Source organism: Bos javanicus, chromosome 15 (genome assembly GCF_032452875.1).
Source record: "Bos javanicus breed banteng chromosome 15, ARS-OSU_banteng_1.0, whole genome shotgun sequence".
NCBI classification, from domain to species: Eukaryota; Metazoa; Chordata; class Mammalia; order Artiodactyla; family Bovidae; genus Bos; species Bos javanicus.
Genome location: NC_083882.1, coordinates 30867295 through 30889319, shown reverse-complemented (window position 1 = coordinate 30889319; position 22025 = coordinate 30867295). Strand labels below are relative to the sequence as shown.

The 22025-nt window shown below is 54.5% G+C and overlaps 1 protein-coding gene across 1 annotated transcript; it reads right to left on the bottom strand.

Annotated features, from left to right (window-relative positions):
• Positions 1 to 537: 537 nt before the first annotated feature.
• Positions 538 to 20716, bottom strand: OAF (out at first homolog). Its single transcript, XM_061440598.1, has 4 exons — positions 19914 to 20716; positions 3943 to 4077; positions 2710 to 2890; positions 538 to 2370 (listed from the first exon to the last, which is right to left on the bottom strand). The coding sequence occupies exons 1-4, from the start codon at positions 20178 to 20180 to the stop codon at positions 2105 to 2107; spliced, it is 849 nt and encodes a 282-aa protein (XP_061296582.1). The 5' UTR covers positions 20181 to 20716; the 3' UTR covers positions 538 to 2104.
• Between the last annotated feature and the right edge of the window lie 1309 nt (positions 20717 to 22025).

The window sequence follows — 22025 nt, the reverse complement described above, 5'->3', positions numbered from 1 at the left end:
ACCAGATGCCATGATCTTAAGTTTTCTGAATGTTGAGCTTTAAGCCAACTTTTTCACTCTCCTCTTTCACTTTCATCAAGAGAATGGGAAAGTCTAGAGATCTCTTCAAGAAAATTAGAGATACCAGTCAGAATAGCCATCATTTAAAAGTCTACAAATAACATGCTGGAGAAGGTGTGGAGAAAAGGGAATCCTCCTACACTGCTGGTGGGAATATAAATCGGTACAGCCATTATGGAAAACAAGATGGAGTTTCCTCAAAAATCTAAAAAATATAATTGCCATATGATCCAGAAATCCCATTCCTGGCCATGTATCCAGACAAAACTCTAATTTAAAAAGATACATGTACCCCTATGTTCATAGAAGCACTATTTACAATAGCCAAGATATGGGAACAGCCTAAATGTCCACTGACAGGTGAATGGATAAAAAAAAAAAGTGGTACATGTATCAGTGCACTACTACTCAGTCAGAAAAAAGAATTAAAATGCCATTTGCAGCAACATGAATGAACCTAGAGATGATCACACTAAGTAAATCAGAAAGACAAATACCATATAATATCACTTACATGTAGAATCTAAAATATAACACAAATGAAATTATCTACAAAATAGAAACAGACTCACAGACATACAGAACAGACTTGTGGTTGCCACGGGAGCAGGGATGGTGGGGAAGAATAGATTGGGAGTTTGAGATTAACAAATGCAAACCAATATATATATGTGTGTGCCTGTGCGTAACTGAATCACTTTGCTGTACAACAGAAACTCAACATTGTAAATCAATTATAGTGTGCTGCATTCATGTCTGCCTCTTTGTGACAGCACAGACTGTAGCCTGCCAGGCTCCTCTGTCCATGGAATTCTCCAGGCAAGAATACTGGAGTGGGTTGCCATGCCCTCCTCCAGGGGATCTTCCCAAACCAGGGATCGAACCCAGGTCTCTTATGTCTCCTGCATTATTCTTTACCATTAACACCACCTGGGAAGCCCTAAAATAGGAAAAAAAAAACAACAAACCTATTTCCAGGATTTGATCCCTGGAGAAGTCTGGCTCAGAATTTTCATCTGTCTCACGGTGTCTTTTACTGCTTACCCACCTGTGTCTGTCTCATCTTAAGTGCAGAAGTTTTGTCATAGCTTTTCCTAGTAATGCCCACCCCAGCTACATCCTCCCCCCACCCCAAGATTGAGCACACAGTAGGTGCTTCAGGAGTTGTCCCTAGGCTGGCTGTCCCCAAGACGTGTTCCCTAGACAGGGACACGTCTCCTGACACCAGGTGGCAGCATTGGCCAAAAATTCTCTCAGAACTCTGCGTCTAGAGCTGTCAGTCAAGTAAAAATTTAAACTTTTATTTCTGGTACAAATGATAAATATTTTGCATTAAAAATCTGGAATTCAAGTTTTCCTCATACTTCATGCTCCCTCCCTGTCCCAGAACCTTACAAAAATATTTCTGTTTAGAGGGAGCAAGCCAGCACCTGCTCCCTCGGCAAAGTCCAGGTTTGCAGAAAGGCACGTATTATGTGTCAGGGTGGGGACGGCGGCCTCCGAGGCCAGAACGAGAGGAAGGCGCTGAGATCCGTGCTAGGGGCTGCGCCCCCTCTGGTGCAATGATTCTTCCCCTCCTTGCTGCGCAGTGGGACGGTGCACAGGGGCCAGGTCCTTCCCAACGGTGGGGCAGGAGTTGTGTGTGGGGAGGTGGGTACGACAGGCACAGACACCCTTCAGGGTCTAAACCTTTGAAGAGTTAAATAGGAGAGTCACAGGCCGTCACATTTTGGGTGCTTGAAAGTGAACACTTTGGGGAGATGAAGGAGGGGAGGCAAGCTTGGAGAACCCCCCCTTCTCCCTGGGTCCCCAAGGAAGGCGCACAGGGCAGGAGTGGGGGCTGCCTTCATGAGTTAAACCTTGCCACACCACACCCCTTTCACAGTCACGGGTGAGGGAGCCAGAGGCTCCGGGATTAGGTGATGGGAAGGAAGAGCGCTAAGGCCTCCGTTGTCGGGGGTGGGGGGCACCTCCTCTGGCGGCTGGGGGAGGGGCAGTGGGTCCCGGGCAGCTGCCTCGGGGACCACCCCTCGTCCCAGCCTGGCTAGGGGTCCTCATCCCAGAGGCACAGCTGCTTCTGGGGCACGTAGAAGTCGAAGCTGTAGTTCTTCTGGCAGCTGCGGATGCCGCACTTGTAGGGCGCTGGGCGGTCGCGGCCGTGGCAGTACTTGAGCATGCAGGGGTACCAGGCCAGGCTCAGACCATAGCGGCAGATGCAGGGCTTCCCGCGGTCCCCCACCTGCCCGCAGCGAGGCAGCAACACCTGCTCTGAAGCCTTGGGGAGAGCCTCGAACACGGAGCCATCCACACCTGGGAGAGAAGGCGGGGGTCAGGGCGGGGGCGGGGGCCTCCCCACATGGCCCCTTCAGGCATCCTAGTGCTCCCATGAGCTAAGTGTTACCATCCTTGTTTTACAGATGAGAAAACTGGCCCAGAGAGGTTATCGGCCTGGCTGACGTCACACAGTAAGTAGGGATTCAAGACTGTCTGACTTCAAGTCCTCCACTTGCCCCTGCCAGTGCCACGCAGGCATCACTTCCTCCAGGAAGCCCTCCCTGACCAGTCCCAGCTGGGTGGAGAACTCCCATATCTCATCATTGCTCCCCATCATATTTGAGGTGATATAGCAGTGGGCCGCACCCAGCTGACCTTGCTCCAGCCAGAACCGGACGTCTTCCTGGCGGGTGTAGATGGCATCCACGGCCTCGGCACACACGTTGCGGAGATGGGGGCTCAGCAGCGCCCCCTGGCTGAAGTTGACGGCGATGTCCATGTGCATCTGCTCTGGGCCCCGCACCTCCTCAGCCTGCCGCACTGCCCGTGGGTTTTTCTGAGTGGAAGAGAAGAGTTGTTCCTACCCGGCCTCAGTCAGCCCCCTGCCCACTCTTTCCCTGATCGCTGATTGTCAGACAAACCCAGGCTGGCTGCCTTCAGATCCTTGGGGCCACCTGCAGGGTGACAGTCAGGGGGAACCAGCCCCCCTCCAACTGGTGGAAAAACTGATACCCAGGGCACCGTCAATTCTTTTCAGCTGGCCACTGGGCTGACCTCTGAGACCTTAGGGAAAATTCTGACATGTTGCTGGGGGGGTGGGGGTGGTGTTGGAGGTGGGCAAGCCAGGCCAGTTGTCCCAGGGTCAGTGACCGCTGGGGTCCTGTATTTGCCAACATCCAGGTAACTGAGTCTCTCTGGGAAAAGCAGACAGAAGGGTGGGACCTAGGACAGGTCCTGCTGAAGAGTTTAGGGAGCTTACATGAGGCCAGGGAGAGGCCTGGGGTAGGGGAAGGGATTGGGAGTGGGCAAAAAGCTGAGGGGTTCCAAAGCTGCGTTGAATGCTTTACATGCTCTGTCCCACTTAATTCTCACTGTAACCCGTCTCTCAGTAAGAAAATAGGGGCTTTGAGGGACTTTCCTGGAGGGCTAGTGGTTAAGACTGGGCTTCAAATGCAGGGGCTGCGGCGGATTCCATCCCGGGTTGGGAAAACTAAAATTCCACATGCCCTGTGGCGTGGCCAAAAAACAAAGAAAATAGGGACTTGGAAGGGAGGTGACACGTCTAGAGTCACCCAGATGATGAGTGGCGTTGCCACAGCTGAAGGCAGATCTGACTTGCCTCCATCATAAACGGGGAGGGGCTGAGGTTGGGGGCAGGAAGAATTTGAGAGATGGGGATTCGGTGCAGATTAGGGATCTGGGGTTATGGGATCAGGTGTGGCCTGGGGCATAATCAGGGGGCTCAGGATTAGAGGCTGAGTGTGGGGCCAGGGATTAGGTGGATCGGGGCAGGGTGGGACACTGAGGCTGGGGTGGGTGGGGTCCAGGCCAGGGCTCAGCTGCAGGGGTGCGTGCAGGCTCTGGGGCAAGCCTGGGGTGGGCACTCACCTGCCGGAGCTTGGCCATGGCCTCGCTGGGAATGATCTCATTGTGGTGCAGCCGGGTGACAAAGCAGAGAGCCTGGAACTGACTCTGCCCCTTCTCCAGCTCCCCCAGAATCAAGGCCCGGAAAATCTTCACATCCTGATGGGGAAGGGCAGAAGGACGGGGGCTGGTTGGAGGGGGTGAGATCTCCTCACCAGTCCCCCCCCCAACACACAATGCTCAGCTCAGACCACCCCCCCTCAGAGAACACAGGCCTGGACACTGTCCTGCAATGGACACCTCCCTCCTGCTGTCCTGGGAATTTTTTTCTTTCCCATTTAAACCCGTGACTTAAAAGAACACACCCCAGATGTTCCAAAGCCTTCTGGAAAATTCACATAGTGAACTGCTAGAAAGCTTTCCAAAAACAAGGCTGTTTAAAAGTACAGAACTTCACCTTAAAGGAAACCACCGCTTTTGGCACCTGGTCCACTCATAGCTGATACTTCCCTTCTGGGGCACCCCTGTGTTCCCTCATCAGGGTGAGTCGGGGCCCCTACGACCGCCTAACCAGGGTGTCACAAGGCAGAGGCTGCACTTTTTACAAGCACAGATTTCAGAGTTCCTCTTGCTGACTTCCCCATTCAGTAGGTTTGGGGAGAAGGCCCCCAGTGCTTCTGGTCATCCAGGCTTCTAGACACCAGCATCTCAGATGAAGGTGGCGGGGTCAGGATGGGGTTAAGGGCAGACACAGCAGCAGCTGTTGCCAAGGGTGCTGCGATGGCTCACCTTTCCCCTTCCCTCCCCACTTCCCCTTTCCCCATGGGGTTACTAATGGCCTGGCCAGCACGCCAAGGGCTCCTTCCTGTCACTGACTGACTGTGTGAATCAGGGAGGCCAGAGAGGGGCAGAGGAAGAAGGGAGAGGGGCTGTGGGATGGGGTTCCCTTTCCAAACCGGCTGCTGAAACCCTGGGCACCTGAGGTATCCCTTGCTCTCACCCAGCTCTGTGCCTTGGCTAATGGCTCCCGATGAGACATCAGCAGGTCCCAGTCAGCAGTGGTCTAAGTGTGGGAAGATCCCCCCTGCCTGGGAGGGACCCTGGTCACACTGATGGTTCCTCCAGGAACCCTAGTGGTCCTGTACCAACACAGAGGGTATAGAGCCTATATAGATATGAATCCTTCAATGACCGTGCCCTGGGCTCATTCACCAAACATCCCGGTTCACTGAGTGCTTCCTGCCAAGTGAAATGCTCTGAGAACAGGGTCTGAGGGGCCCCCCTGGATTCCAGTGTAGGCAGTGAGGGACCCAGGGTTCCCCTCCAAGTCTGCAGTGTATTAGTGGCGTTCAGCTCATCTCCCAGTTTCTCTAAGCCTTGTTTATAAAGGGATGATGCCACTTTTACCCGGAGGTTGTGGTGAGGACAGAACAGGCTGGTGTGAAGGGAAACACAGAGAATGCCTGCCCTGAGTTAAGTGCTCAGCGGTGCTGGCTGGAGCCACTGGCCCACTGCAAGTGGCTGGAGCCACTGGCCCACTGCAAGTGACTGGCCAGTGCTGCTGCTGCTAAGTCGCTTCAGTCATGTCCGACTCTGTGCGACCCCTGAGACAGCAGCCCACCAGGCTCCCCTGTCCCTGGGATTCTCCAGGCAAGAACACTGGAGTGGGTTGCAATTTCCTTCTCCAGTGCATGAAAAGTGAAAAGTGAAAGTGAGGTCGCTCAGTCGTGTTCGACTCTTCGCGACCCCATGGACTGCAGCCTACCAGGCTCTTCCGTCCAGGGATTTTCCAGTGCTATCATCCCACAAATCCCCATGATCTTTCTGTCATTTTCGTTGTTTGTTTTAGAGTCTTTTGATGTGGACCCTTTTTAAAGTCTTTATTGAATTTGTTACAATATTGCTTCAGTCTTATCTTTTGGTTTTTGGGTCCCAAGGCATGTGGGATCTTATCTTAGTTTCCTGACCAGGGATCAAACTGGTACCCTCTACATTAGCAAGCAAAATCTTAACCACTGGCCCACCAGGGAAGTATCTCCCCACCCCACCACCCCATGCCCTTTGGAATTTCTCTGACTCTACAAGGACTTTCCCTACTTCCCTTCACTATAAATGGTCTCTGGAACATTGAGGGGTGGGAGTGTCCAGGGAGATTTTCCACCAAGATCGTAGAAAGGGAGACTGAGGCCCAGCTGGTGAGAAAGGTTATGTTAGGTTCCTCCTGGTCCCAGACTTGGAGGGAAGGTGAATCACAGCTCGGGTAACCTCAGCTTCCTCTCAGCAGGAAATCCGCTCTTGGGTCACGAGGCTAGGCTGTCCTTGCCCCGCCAAGCCTCGGTCATCCAATCTTCCACACCCTCAGGTCGGCTGAGGGGAGACTGGAGTTGGTACATGGGTGCATTTTCCGCTCAGTTTTTGCCAGGTGAGACTTGATACCAGATTTCCCCTCCTGGGGCTGTGTTAGGCGGATGTCCCTGGCAGGACCCCCAGGCAGGATCCAAAGTCCGCATATTTTCAGCCGTGACCCTTGAAGGGAATGCCATCTGGGATATTCACAGCATCTTCTCCGATACCACAGGCACGTGCCATAGCCTGTGGTCTATGGGCTGCCCCGAGCTGGCCTCCTGGCTTGGACACTACCCATCTACCACTAGCCAGAGAAAGTATTTAAAATTCTAGACCAGACCAGGGGGTGAACGAAATCTGTCAGAATATTTTCCCTGCTTCTAGATTAAATAACAAAGTCAATGACAACAGCAAAATGCTACCAAAATGGGAATCTGACTGCGGGTGAAGCGAGGGGATGAGAATTTTTTGTTGAGATAGATTTCCTCTATGTCTCTCATTTATTTTTGTAGGACAACGATTTATTGAAGTTTATAACTGGAAGGGACAAGTCACTGTTACCATGAGTCAAAAAGGATATACTGCCCCATTCAAATCTGCACAACAACAGGAGGTAGGAACTATGATTATTACTGTGTTTGGAATGGATAACTTGCTCAAGGTCATGAGACCAAGAGGAAATGCAGCCAAAATTTTTAACCCAGGCAGCCTGCCTCCAAAATCCAAACTCTCGCAACCATAATGAACAACTGCTTCTAGGTCAACTAATCCAATGTCTCTGATGCCCAGTTACAGACCAGATGGTGCAGGAGATTCAGGTTCGATCCCTGGGTCAAGAGGATTTCCTAGAGAAGGAGACAGCAACCCACTTCAGTGTTCTTGGCTGGAGAGTTTCATGGACAGAGCAGCCTGGTGGGCTACAGTCCCTGGGGGTGCAAACAGTCGGACATGACTGAGCAACCACCACTTTCACTTTCTAAAGAAACTAAAGCTCAGGCCCAGAGAGAGAGCTCGGTCTGCCTGCAGCCACACAGCCAGTGAGAGACAGAAGAGAATGCAGGGCCCTCTTCCCGCCGTGTGGTCTGCGTGTCCTCTGCAGACCTGCCCAGGACTACAGTGGCTCCCATTCAAGGCTGTGTGTGACTAACAGTCAACAGCATCTGATGCAAACATCAGGGTAAGATGACGCAGGATCACCTTTCTAATCCCTCTGCCTGCTCTGCCCAGGGCCTCTGTAAACCCTGAATTTTCCAACCTTCTTAATCTGTATCTCCAGGAAACCAAGTTCCCTGTGCTGAGCCCAGGAGGGAGACAGCAGTCCAAGCAGCTGGATCTTTGTGGCTCCATCATCATGACCAGTGTCTCTCCTACCTTCTACTCCCCACACCTCAGACTCACTACCAGGGCCCCCTTTCCCTTCAACACAGAGGACAGGGCAGGGGGAGAGGGCCCCCTGCTTCAGGGAACATCTGACCAGGTGCTAAGCTCCCAGCTTTTCTCCTTGCCCAAGAATCCCCTGGGATGATCCACCCAGATGTGGCCTAACACCCAAGGCAGACGACACAGCTGGGAAGAGCATATGGCAGGCTTTTCAGGCCCAGGTCTCAGGCTAGGATGTCTAAGATGGGCAGTTTCTATAAGGCTCCTTCTCCCACGGGTTCCTAGGAACCTGCAGCCCCCGAGGAGCAGGCCACCAGGAAGAAGAGGAGGGGACGGTACCAGGGCTGAAACTGGGCCATACAGAGGGGATGGTCACAGAGATACACCAAGTCCCCTATACGAACTTTCAAGTTGCGAACGTTCAAAGATGCCAACGTGCATCTGGTTCCAGCAAGGAACCAGAACCTGAGCCATCAACGTCAAGCGTGAATGAAATTGCAGCTTGCCCTCCGTCTCCTATTGCTGATGATCCTTCAGCTCTACCATCTCCCACCTCCTCTCCCTCCTCCAGTTGGTAACTCTTCTTGCTTGTTCACTCGATGCCAGCCCCTGTATGCCAGCTGTTGTACAGTACTACTGTACTTTTCAAAGTACTGTATTGTAAGATTAAAAATGTTTTATTTTGTGTTTTTTTAAATGTATTCTTTGTGTGAAAAGTATAAACCCATGACAGTACAGTACTATATAGGCAACTGTGTTAGTTGGGTACCTGGGCTAACCTTGATGGACTTAACGAACAAACTGGACATATGAACGTACTCCCAGAAGGGAACTCATTTGTATATAGGGAACTTACTGTAGTGAGGATCTGCTGAAGTCCTTTGTGGGTGGTTTAAAGGTTCTCAGAGAGCAGGATAGTTAAGAGCAAAGGCTCTGGAGCCAGTGCTGCCTGCATTCAGATCCTGGCTTTGCTGATACGCGCCATGTCATCCTGGGGGATTCACTTGACCTGTCTGTATCTTAGTTTCCACATGTGTAAAATGAATACAGGCAACAATACCTACACCTCAAGGAATTCCTGAGAGGAAAAATGAGTGAAAGGTCTCAGAACAGCATGGGCTGGACTCCTTCAGCTTTTCTCTAGAATTGTTGCAATCCCTGGCCTAGCTCCAACTGTGATCAACTCCAGACCTGCAGAGGCAAGAAAACAGAGCTTTCTTCCAGAGACACACCAGAGCCCCAGAGAAGTCAGCTGACTCTGCTGGAGCTTGCAGGTATTCAGCAAATCGGTGGGAGAGTGCTGACTAGCATCACCTGGGGCAGGTCCTTCACAGGCGGCAGGGCAGGGCAGTGGGCAACACCAAGGTCAGGGCCCCAGTCTTCAAGGGGCTCACAGGGGAAGCTGACCTACAACTGAAGTCAGCGCCCATGATGAGGCCTAGGGTTGAGGCTTATGCAGAGTGCTATAGGGTAAAGATGAAAGTGAAAGTTGTGTCCGACTCTAGTGCTCCGGTCCCTTTAAGCATGGGGCTGGGAGGGAGGGAAGACTTACTGGAGCAGAGGTCCTCAACCTTTTTGGCACCAGAGACAGGTTTCGTAGAAGACAATGTCCCCACGAATCAGGCTGGGGGGTGGGAGCAGGCATGGACGGACGGTTGGGGGATGATTCAAGCGCGTTTCATTTGCTGTGTGCTTTATTTCTATTGTTATATCAGCTTCGCCTCAGATCATCAGGCACTAGATCCTGGAGGCTGGGAACCCCTGTACTAGACTGAAGGGTACTTCACTGGTTCTGGACAATGTGAGGATAGGGGGCTTTCTAGCCAAGAGAGAGGCAATTACAGAAAACGTGTGTGTGTGTGCTGTGTGCTCAGTCGTTCCGTGGACTGCAGCCCACCAGGCTTCTCTGTCCGTGGGATTTCCCAGGCAATAATACTGCAGTGGGTTGCCATTTCCTCCTCCATGGGCTCATCTCGACCCAGGGATCGAACTCGCATCTCTTGCACCTCCTGCATCGGCAGGCAGGTTCTTTACCACGAGCGCCACCTGGGAAGCCCCATTACAGAAGCCGGGGAGGTACAAAGGCATCTTAATGCCCCCACCCATCCATCTCTTCACGCTACCGTCTTATGATCTGCCTAATGCCCTTCCAAGGCTTATTTTGTCCTCACCATAAAGTGTACCCCCCAGAGGCTGGCATCCACATCTTTGCTGACAGTTCTAAGCACTGAACCAAAGAGGTGGCGGTTTCCAGAGTAAGCGAGGCCAGGTGCCTGTCTATGAGTTGATGCCTGGCGGGGATACCCAGTCCCATCCTGCCCAGCATCCTTCAGGACTCAGTTCACATGCATCCATCCACCCCCACCAACCCTCCAGCAGAGTTGGCCAGGTCCAATCCCTACCTTCCTCCCACTGTGTCTGGAATGACCTCTTTCCTTGTCTTTCCTTCCAGATTCAACTCCTTGAGGCCAGGATAGTATATTATTTGCAGTGTATCCCCACCCACTAGAACACAACAGGTGTTGTGTTCAGTACATATCTAGAAATGAATAAATGAAGGATGGACTGGACAAACAAGAGCAGGCCAGGGTCCTAAGCAAAGTGATGGGAGTACCAGGGAGGGGAGGGAGGGAGGGGACGGCAGTGAGAGTGGAAGGAAGAGGCTGGTGGGAGGGCAGGGACAGGGTCTGAGAGCCCAGTCAAAGAGTCTGAGCTTCATCTAGCAGACCACTGGAAGTCATCACTGGATTTTCAGCCTGGAGGTGACATGCACGAATCTCTGGCTCAGAGCTGAATCAGAAACTTGAGTTGTGCTAGGCCAGCGTGCATTTTATCTAAACACCTCAGAAGGGCCCCAGTCCTCGTGTAGCGTCTTCTGCCTGGGCAACAAGTGTCCCAGGCCCTCCACGCTGTGCCCCTGGCTCAGGACAGCGGCTCCACCTTATCTATGCAGTGTCCTCAGCCTGACACAAAGCTGAGTGAAGGCACCCATGCTCTGGGGCCTCCATCGAAACCTCTTGCCCCCAACAAGAAGACGGTTCTTCTTGGGCTTCCTTGTACCCAGGCTCCTGCCGACTGGCAGTCCTACAGCTGCGCTTTTGGCTTCTAGAGGTTCAGGGGAGCTTTTTCATGCTCCAGTGAGGTTCCAGCAGGGGACGTGACCTTCAAGGTCATCCAGCTGCAGGGCCAGCCCCAGGCGCCCATATTTTCTAACTCAACTCCAGTGATCTTTCTGCTCTTCCCAGCTCCCCGCTGAGCCCTCTCCCAGATATTCTATTCTTCTCTGCGTTCACTCCCTGCCCTAGACCCTCTGTATCTCATAGAAGGCTGTTCTGGGAAAAGCAGGGGCTAGCCCTCTGCACTTACAAGAGCAGACAGCCTGTGCCAGGCCCCTACGGCTGCCTTCCGGGGGAGAGGCTCCAGGGAAAGCTCGGTGTTGGGGACAGGAGGAGACCCCGGAGACAGGCCACAGGAGCACCGATGACCCTAGCGCTGTCACACAAGCCCAACTGCCAGCTTCCAGAATGAAAGGGGGAAACAAACCTCTCTTGTTTTAACTGCTGTGGGGTTTTATATTACAGCCAAGTCGAATCATAACTGTACACACAGACAGACACCTGCTTGCCCCCATTCAGGGGCCACGTGGCCAAGCTTTCATCCAGAGGTGCTGATTCTTGAACGATCTCCCACCCTTCACCCAGTGGCACCCAGGCCCCCCATGCCCCTCGTGCTGAGGCCCACACTTCCGCTCAGCCGTGGGCCCCTCCTTTCTCGCACCCCTGCTCCTAGGAGCACGTTTCTGCCCTCGTGGCCTCTCCCAGGAGTCTCCACGTCACCCGCTTTCTCTCGATCACCGCAGCACCCCTCGCGTGTAGTCACACACACCCATCTTCTCCCGACAGTCTCTCCACACTCTTCTCCCGCCCTCCCTTCTTCCCCCAAAGTCTCTCTCACACACACACACACACACACACACACACACACACAGTGTCTTCCATGCCTTCTCACACACCAGTCTCTGCACCCACCGCACACAGGCTGTTACACTCACCTACATCCAGGCACTTACACCCACCTCTCCCAGTTCACCTCCCCAGCCTAGCCTGGCCAACCCCACCTCCTCCTCTGCCCTCCTTCCCACCACCAGCTCCCAGCTCCAACTGCCCCCCTGCCCCTGACTCCAAGCGCCCTTCCTCAGCCCCCTTTTCCAGAAAGCCCACCATGGGGAAGTGCGGGGAGGCTCTCTCATCTCAGACCTCGCTGCCCACCCAGCCCTGGACCACGGGGGAACTGAAAACGAAGAGGGTCAGATGGTGGAGCTGCTGTGCTGTGCTGGGCTGCTCAGTCATGTCCAGCTCTTTGCTACCTACCCCATGGACTGTAGCCCACCAGGCTCCTCTGTCCATGGGGATTTTCCAGGCAAGAATACTGGAGTGGGTTGCCATGCCCTCCTCCAGGGGAATCTTCCCAACCCAGGGATCGAATCCAGGTCTCCCACATTGCAGGCGGATTCTTTATCATCTGAGCCACCAAGGAAATCCAAGAATACTAGAGTAGGTAGCCAATCCCTTCTCCAGGGAAACTTCTCCACCCAGGAATCAAACTGGGGACTCCTGCATTGCAGGTAGATTCTTTACCAGCCAATCTACCAGGAAAGCCCATGGTGGAACTGATCTTCCCTCAAAAGCCCTCTCCCAGCCCACCTCTGGGCCACCGTGGTTACACAGCCCAGGCTGGAGGCCATGCTCCAGGTCCCCGCAAAGTGCCTGTTCCTCTCTCCCCCTGGCCCTCGGACGGCGCACACCGTCTCCCGGGAGCTTCCTCTGCCATCTCGCTCTCCTTCCTGGCACACCAGAGTATGAGGTTTTGAGGACCATCCTGAGCCAACCCAAATATTTACTGCTCGGCTCCTGGCTGGAGCCGCTTTATAGATAGAGAGGGGCTGGCTTCCCTGTGCTGGAGGTGAGAGGTCAGCCTAGGGGGCAGCCAGGGAGCAGGGCCCTCCTCACCCTGCACTGGCCGCCCCAGGACAGGCACAGGAGCACCTGGGCTGCTCTGGCCGGACCCCTGGAGAGGCACAGAGGCAAACAGAATCAACCCAAAGCCAAGCCAAGCACACTCCCCGGCTGGTGCCTGGGGAGGCAGGCTGCCCCTTTATGAGATGCCTGCAGACCCCAGGGGCTACGCCTACACAGAGACTTCTTGTTACAGGTCATCTGTGCAACCACGTGCTGAGGGCAGTGCCCCCTGCCCTCCCCCAGGCCCCCAGCGTTCTGTCAGCCAAATCCCAAAGGTCACCACTGTCCCAACTGCTCCAGGAACAATGTGCGGCTTTATGTGGATCAAATGCACCCCAATGTCCCGCTGACTCAGGGCTCCTGAGATGGGAGCTCACTTCCCGCTCACTCCCATTTCCAGCCCCAGCGCCTCCCTCCCTCACCCCCAGCCCTTCATCAGAATCTCCCCCTGCCCCCCCAGAGGCGGGGGCAGCCACTTCAACACTTGCCAACTGAAAGGATGGGAGTCCTAATGATGCCTGGGTCCCCAGAACAGGAACAATCTGTTTGGCTGGGTCAGGAAGGAGGGCTGGGGCCCCGGCTGGAACTTCTAGTTCTCTTCCCACCTGCCTCCACTGGTCTCTGCTTTGCTGAGGCCTCTCACTCACTCCTCACAACATGTCTCCAAGCCGTCATATGGTATTTGTGTTGTGTCTGAGCCTCGGGCTCAGAGAGGTTAAGTGACTTGTCAAGCCACACGGCTGGTCAAGCGCAGAAAAATGTACAGTGAGTGCTCAGAAGTATCTATGAGCTATTTAAAAAATGGTCCCCTCACTCCCATGGTCTCTCCAGGAGCCACGGGGGAAGGGCAAAGAGGAATATCCCAGGCTCAGTGAAGAGGTTGAAACTCAAAATTCATGGTGGGGCATGTGGTGAGCTTGGGGGGAGGGGTCCAGCCCAAGTCTGTAAGCAGGAAAGTTTCTCCGTAGATGTGTCCCTCGGCACCAAGGCTTTTTTCAGCCTCCTTCTTCCTCTCCCCTCCCCTGTTCGGGTTTCTTCAGCCTCCAGGAAGGAGCCCATTTATATGTCACAGCAAGCACAGGCAGTCAGAACACAGTGGGAGAATCCCTGGGTCCCCATCCTGGATCGTTAGCTACTGATCTTGTCCAAGTCACTACACAGGCTTGAGTCTCAGTTTGCACATCTGTGAAATGGATGCAATACCCGCCATTCGATGTAGTGATGAGGGTCAAATGAGGCCAGGTGTGTGAACGCCACTGTCAGTGTGTGATCTGAGTGACCACTCAGTGTGTGACACCCAGACAGCTGTGATTCTTACCTCAAAGCTGGCCTCGGTCTCACCGGCACCACCCCTGTGACCCGTGGGAAGCCTCACAGGAAGACCCTCACTTCCGTTTCTCCCCGGTCAACAACAGAAGGTCACTGACTTGTCCGAGGTGGCAGTCCTCACTGCACAACCCGGGATCCTTTCCCAGGACTCCACCTGGACATGGGTATTCAGGGAGTGGGAGGTACAGGCCAGGCTGCACCTTGGGGCAGGGCTGCTGATCCCTAACACAGGGAGGGCTTCCTCAGACACGGCAGAGGGACTGCGTTAGAACCCGGGGCCCCACAGGCACAAGCCGGGTGGTTCTCTCTGATGACGTCTCATGAACTCCCGTGGGGAAATGTGCTGGGCACCACAAAGCTCTGGGCCTCTGCTGAAAGCACCTCTACCGTAATCTGTTCCCCGAAAATCACCCTCTCCATCACGTGCCTCCACTACAGACCAACAAACTGCAGGGACCCAACTTAAGCTGGGGAGGCGGACACTGCACCCTCAGGCCCGTCATGTCTGACATCCCCATGATGTGATATCCTGTTAGAACAAACAGCCGCAGGCATCAGTCTGGCCATTTGCACATTCCCTATCTTTGCTGACTCTCTCACAGCCTGGAGCTGCTTCCCCTACCCAGACGGGGAGCCCCCAAGGCATGGATGACTGTGCTCTCTGGACTGCTTCTTCCTCTGACCCCCACCCCCCAGGGCATGGGTCCCTTGGAGTGACCTCGAGCTGATCCGCCCTGTTATATGGACCCCTTTATCTTGGCTCTGGGCTTCCTTGGTGGCTCAAACAGGAAAGAATCTGTCTGCAATTCGGGAGACCCAGGTGCAGTCCTTGGGTCGGGAAGATCCCCTGGAAAAGGGCATGGCAACCCACTCCAGTTTCTTGCCTGGGGAATTCCACGGACAGAGGAGCCTGGTGGGCTACAGTTCATGGGGTCGAAAAGAGTCCGACATGACTGAGCACCTAACACACACACACACACACACACACATCCTGGGTCCAGCCCGTGGCCCCTCTTGGCCACCATCCTCCCCACATTTGGAGTCTGGCTCCTTTCTCCCTGCTCCTGTTGCAGCCATGGCCCACCACCACCCCCACCTGCCCTTTGTAGCTGCACATGACTTTCTCTTATCTTTCAGTCCCACCCTCCCTGCCCCGTCAGCACCAAACCACACCGCTTGAACATGACTCATCCCCCTCCCTCAGATTCTGGACGCTCAGAGGATAAGAGATACTCAGAGGGAAAGAGAACTTGGATGGGGACAGCAACCTGGGGGAAGGGGACCAAGACGACTGTCAGATCAAAAGCCAGGCTGGAGAGTCAGGACGGTGACATGCCCAGCGAGTCTGTACATCTGGGTATGATTACATGCATAGGCTTTGAATTATAAAGAAGGGCACTGCCTACTGAGACTGTATGATGAATCAGCGTTCTTGTGCTGAGGGCACCAAGAACGCAGCCTCGGGTTTACATGCTGTTTAAACACATTAGGGTTATTGTGGATAGAACAACAGGTTTCAACTAAATGACTGAGTTGGGGCTTGACCTTCATTTCACAGTCTAACCCTGTGCCTCCTCCAAGTCCCTCCATCCCTGAAGCAACTCTGCCAGTCTGCCAGGGCTTCCCAAACTTTGCTGCTCATTGGAATCACCAGCGGCTCTTTAAAAACCCTGCTGTCTGGTTCCCACCCTCAGACATTTGGACTTAATTGGTCTGGAGTGCAGGTGAGGCATTGGGTTTTCTAAAGCTCCCCAGGCGATTCAAATGTGCAGCGAAGTTTGGGAGCCACCGAGCTGCAGCATGGTTTTTGAAAGCTGCGCCCTGAACTGATGGTCAGCAGCCTGTGGGTAGGGCTTACAGTCATGCACGATGGTGATTTGGTAGCTTTGAAGGCCTTGTGGAGTGTGTGATCCTTGCCCGGGCTCCATGTCCTACAGTGGGCTGATCACTGTGACAGCTTTACTGGCTTCAGGTCCAGCGTGGCAGTGTGGGGAGGGCCAGGCAGTGCTGGAGCCCTGTCTCCTGGCAGAGGCAGAGGGTTGGAGGGGTGTGGAGAGGGCGCTGGGGCAGGGGTGCGACCGGCTGGAGGAGGTCTATATTACATCCAGCACAGGGGGCCTTGCTGCTGCCCTGGGGAGCAGGACACAGCAGCAATGACTGCTCCCTGCGGAGGGGCTGGCCAGCAACTCTTGAGTGTGACGGCTAACTTCCCATGTACCTATCACTGGGATAAGAGATGCCCACAGAGCTGATAAAACATCTTTTCTGGGTGTGTCCGTGAGGGTGTCTCGGGAAGATACTAGCATGTGAAACAGGAGCCTGAGTGGAAGGTGGCCCTCGCCAGAGTGGGTGGGCATCATCCAATCCATTGAGGGCACGATAAGAACAAAAAGGGTGGAGAAGGGCAAATTTGCTCTCTCTGCGTGAGCCGGACATCCATCTTCTCCTGCCCTTAGACGTCAATGCTCCTGGTTCTCAGGCCTCTGCACTCACACTGGAACGACACAGGCCTTTCTGGACCTCCAGCTGACAGACCACAGACTTCTCTGCCTTCATAATCGTGTGAGCCAACCACCCCTCAAATAAAATCTCTTCTACAGCTCTGTGGTGGTGGTTTAGTCACTAAGTCGTGTTCGACTCTTTTGCAACTCCAGTGGACTGTAGCCCACCAGGCTCCTCTGTCCAAGGGATTTCCCAGGCAAGAATAAACCAGAGTGGGTTGCCATTTCCTTCTCATAGGGAGATCTTCCCCACCCAGGGATTTAACCCGTGTCTCCTGCTCAGCAGGCGGGTTCTTTATCACTGAGCCACCTGGGTGTATTTCCCTCCTATTATTTCTGTTCTGCGGGCCTGGGTGCATTTCTCTTTTATTATTTCTGTTCTGCAGGGGAACTCTAATACATGGAGCTTCAGAGAGAAGGTTCTGATGAGGGACTAAGGCTCTTCCAGGCTCAGTGCTGTCTTTCCGTGTGACTTTGGCTCTGTTGTTCAACATCGTTGCACCCAAGCTTAGCACAGAGGGTCCCTGCTGAGATGTGACGTGAGCCAGTGATAATTATGAAAGTCAGTGGCTTCTATTTCTGGAACATTGGGTACGGCAGATGATACACAGTGAGTATTTCATATATGTCACTCAGTTTAGTTCTCACAATGGCCATGGGAACAGTAGCATTATCATCCCCAGTTTACAGATGGAAAAATGAAGCCTTAGAGAGATCAAGTAGCTTGCCCAGGGTTAAACTACGTCTGTCTCCTTTCAGTTTGGACTACTTCCCAAAGGTGACAAAACAGCCAACGTTACTATCCTCAAATGGACTAGGGACTGTTCCCAAACCACCCCCAAACGGATTTGGTACATGGTATAAAAGAAACACCAGGTCCAGGATTTTTTCCTACAAGAAAAGTCATTACTTCTAGATAGAAGCTTCTCTTGGAAATCTGCCGGAGACCTTGAGGACTGGGCGAGCAACAAGAGAGGTGACCCACCCCAGAAAGATCCATTATAAAAGCTGCTCTGGCCAATGCAGACCATGGACTAGGGTGGAGTTAAAGGCTATTCCACTCCACTCCCAGCCTTCCCCAACTCCACCCCACCCCAGGCCAGCTGAGAAATCCAGAGTAGGAAGGGACCTTGGAAAGCTGGTTTCCTTTGGTAATTTTCACTCGCAATTCCCTCCCTTGCTAATGAAACTGGAGATGCCAGAGGGCAGGTGTGAAATGCCAGCTTCTGGGTCAGAGGTTACTCTGAAAAGCAGTCTTTGGAAGCCTGGGTGGAGGTTTTAACTGCTGCAGGGAGGTGTGAACTGCTGCGGGGATTATGATGAGGCTCTTACAATCAGTTCCAAATGGATTCTCTAACTGGGCAGTTGGCCCCTCACTCTACCCTCAGCCCCAAGCCCCAGGCCTGCACCCCACTGCCACTGGCCTCTCCCCTACCCTTGCCCTCAGGATAGAGCAATAAAGCCTTCCAAGCTGCAGCGAGAGGCTATAAAAGCTGAGCCCTACTCGTTGACTCTCTGACCGGTGTCCTACCCACAGTCTTGGCTGCTGGAGTGGTCCCAGGGATGGGGAAGTCTCTCGAGGGTTCCAGAAAGGCCACAGAACAATGGGCAGTGGGGCAGGAAGGTGGGAGACTCCTGGGCTGGCCTGAGGCTCACTCTCAAGGACAAAGGGTTTCAATGGAAGGTTGGAGGGGACGCTTAGCCTCCTGCTTCCCCTATTTGGGGGTTTTCCAGGAAAAGAACAGACTTGACAAAATTCCCCTGGAGTTTAAGTGGGGAGGCAGGAGGTGTTCCTGCCCTGTCAGCTTCCCTCTCTCCACACACACACTCACCTGCCCCTGCCTGAATTGAGAACCTAGCTTAGGCCTGCTGAGTAAGGAAGGGATCGCACAGTCCTCCCGATCGCAACACTCAAGCACCCCTACCCCCACCCCACCCCCTCAACTGGTCTCTCTGCATCCCTGGTCAGTGACAGCCCAATAGTCCAGGGACAGATCAGCCGTCAAGCCCCACCTCCACTGTCCATGGGATCACTGGCCCCCAACCTGGATATACCATCTGTGGCAATGTGGCTGGGTCCCTAGGTGACTCTGCAAACTCTGCCCTGAGTCCTCTCAAGTTCTGGTCTCCAAGAGGAAGGAGAGAGAGGAGGCTCAGATAGCTGCCCCAGAGCCCTGGGCTTTCCCCACTGCTGGCTGACTCATCGGCCTCCCCTCTCCCCTTCCCCAGAGCCTCCCAGGGCCTCTTTCTACAGGAGAGGGAGGTGGGGAGGATGCTTCAGTTGACCAGCAGACTCCCTTGAGTACCACACCTCACCCACCTTCTTTCCCGCCAGGGTTCCCGCCCCTGGGTCACCGTTACTCACTGCCCTTCCAGGCCTGCTTCCTGATAACCCCAAGCACCTCCATTCTCTACTCCACCTCGCAATCCAGGGGGCCAGGCCCATCTACTTGTTCTCTTCACCAAACACACACACACACACACACACACACACACACAGAGGAGAGGCTGGTCTTTACCCCCTTCCCACCCACTTGTACACACACACACACACACACACACACACGAGAGGCTGGTCTTTACCCCCTTCCCACCTACTTGTACACACACACACACACACACACACACACAGGAGAGGCTGGTCTTTACCCTCTTCCCCAAAATCTGAGCCAAAACTGAGGGTTGGTCAGCCCTTCTGCCAAGCAGGGTAAGAGGTGGCACCTCTCCCAGAGCCTGGGGACCTCACCCGGGGCCTCTCCCCAGGTCCTCCACTACAAGTTCCCAGACTTACATTCCAAAGAGAAGAGGTGGCTTCTCCTTGGCCTGGGGGACACGTAGCTCCGCCCAGGAACCCCCTTCCCCAGCCCAAGGAAGTGAACAAGGAGAGGTGGTACATAGACTCCAAGAAGTCAGGGCTGGGAGACCTGGGGTCACCCTCTTGTTCCGGTACAGAGGTGTGAAAGGCGGCCTAGAGAAGGAAAGGGACTTGCCCTAGGTCACAGTGAGAACCCAGGACCTGTGATGCGTGGCCCAGGACTTTTTCCTGATAGAGCCCGAGGGAATTACTCCAGAAAGGGAGACGGGGTTATTAACATTGACTCTAGTAGGGTCAGCGCCTGGAGGGCGTTGGAAGACCTGGAAGATGAAAGTGCGGAACTAGCTGGTCAGGGCGCCTGGGCGCCCAGAGTAAAAAGGTGAAAGGCCGCAAGGGAGAGTCTGAAGGGCAGCAGAGCAGTTCGTGGGGGAGAATGATGGGCGCTGGGGAGCAGGGCAAAGAGGTGTGGAGAAGAGCCCGCGTGACTTGGCTAAGTCGCGTCCCTGTCCCTCTCCTGGCCCAGTTCTCCGGCCAGCAGACGGGACCCTCTCAGGCACGCAGATTTCCCCCCTCCGTCCCACCGCCAGGCAACGGACGGTGCCTCACCTTCTTAAAGTCTGCGGTGAAGGAAATGAGAGTGCCGTCGGGCTTGCGCAGCTCCAGGCTGATGCTGTCGGCGTCGCTGTCCGCCTGCAGGCTCTCCTCGGTCACCTGGCCGTCAGGCAGCCGCACCCGCACCCGCAGCTCCGACGGCGCGCCAGCCCCGGCCCCCGCGCCCACGCCGCGCGGCGCCCACAGCAGTGGCACGAGCAGCGTCAGGAGCAGCAGCGCGGGGGACGCCCGGGGGACCCCGCAGCGGCCGGGCGGGCGCATCCCCGGGAGCCGCCGCCGCCCTCGCGGTCCCGGTGCGCCGCGAGCAGGCAGGGAGCTGCGGGGCCAAACTTCGCCCGAACTTGGAGGCTAGTTCACGGCACGGGGGCGCGGCTCCCCCTGGGGCGGGGGGCTCAGCCGCGGGGCGCCAGCGACGTGGCGCCGAGGCACGTGGGCTGCGCTCCGCCGCGCGCCCCCCGGCGGCTCCGAGGCGGACGCCGCGCTCCCGGGACCCGTCCACCTCCCAGTCCGAGCGCGGCGCCTCCCGCGGCCCCCGACTCCGGAGCTCCGAGACTCTGTTTTGCACTTTTCATTCAATCCCACCCCCCGTCACTTCCTTCAGAAAACAGAAACCACCAGGACCTGCCTTAAAGAGACCGCGCACCTCTCGGCCCTTAAAGGGCCCGCGGCGGCTCTTCCAGCGCTCGGCGGCGGGCGGGGCGTACCCGCGCGCGGCGGCCTGGTGGGAACTAAGTTTCTCAACCGCGCTCCCTCCCCGTCGCGCCCCGGCAGCGACCGGGCTGGCCCGGGGGTTGACTCTTCTGGCAGATCCCTTCCTCCCAGCAGGGGCGGGACGGCTGACTCTTCCCCCGCCCCCTTCCCCCCGCCCCGTCCTTTTTTGGCCCGGTCTTGTGCCACGTGGATGAAAGAATCGGGCTTGGTGTTTTAGGGGTTTTGTTTGGTCTTTTCAGTTTCTCTGAGACGGCGAATTTCTGCGCTGCTTCTGCAAAATCGGACCTCACCTCGCGTTCAGCCTTTTGACTGCCATAGATCAGGAGACAGGGGCTGAGGTTCTGCTGGCATTGACATCCGTCAGGTGTGAAATCTTGATCAGTCAGGCCGCCTCTCTGGACATGGCCCTTGAAGTGCCCACATTTTCTGAGCCCCTGCGCAGGTTCTTTTCGGTCTGGTCGCCCTTACTTTCCCCCTTCACGACTTCTCCCCAGTCTTGCCCACCTCCCCAGACCCCTGTTCACTATCCCACAGATAGTCTGAGCAAATTCAGGAAAACAGTAGATTGCAGACCATTCTGGAGGATGTCCAGGGACTCAAGATGCGCTTGACCATCAGAGGCTGTCCCACAAACCCACAGAAATGGGTGCCTTGCCATGCACTCCAACAGTGAATTGGTGAAGGCAGGAGGGATGTGGATTCCTGCTTCCTCTGATTAGCTGTGTGCTTTGGAAACATTTGAAAAGTTCTTTGGGCCTAAGTGTCCCCTGGGTATAGTGGGTGACGCCTATTTGCTGACACCTACAAAGTCCTGCCAGTTCCAGAAGAGAAAATGCCAGAGGGATGTTCAGAACCTGTTGTTCCTTGATATTCATTTCACTTCTCTTTATTCTGTGTTCCCCTATTTTTTCCCAGATCTTAATCACAGATGTTGAATACCCTTCTCTTCAGCCTTCTTCCCATCTAGGTTTTCCCCAGCACAGGTTAGTAACGATGACAACAGGTACCCAAGCACCCAGGGACCGTGAGGGTGCCAGCAGAGTTAGGTGTCTTGAACTGCAGGGGGTGCCCAGAACCACTTCCTTACTACTAGCCCAGAGCTCTTCTTACTACTGAAGTCATGAAATTAAAAGAAGCTTGCTCCTTGGAAGAAAAGCTATAACCAACCTAGACAGCATATTAGAAAGTAGAGGCATTACTTTGCTGACAAAGGTCCATCTAGTCAAAGTTATGTTTTTTTCCAGTACTCATGTATGAATGTGAGAGTTGGACCATAAAGAAAGCTGAGCACTGAAGAATTGATGCTTTTGAACTGTGATGCTGGAGGAGACTCTTGAGAGTCCCTTGGACTGCAAGGAGATCCAACCAGTCCATCCTAAAGGAAATCAGTCCTGA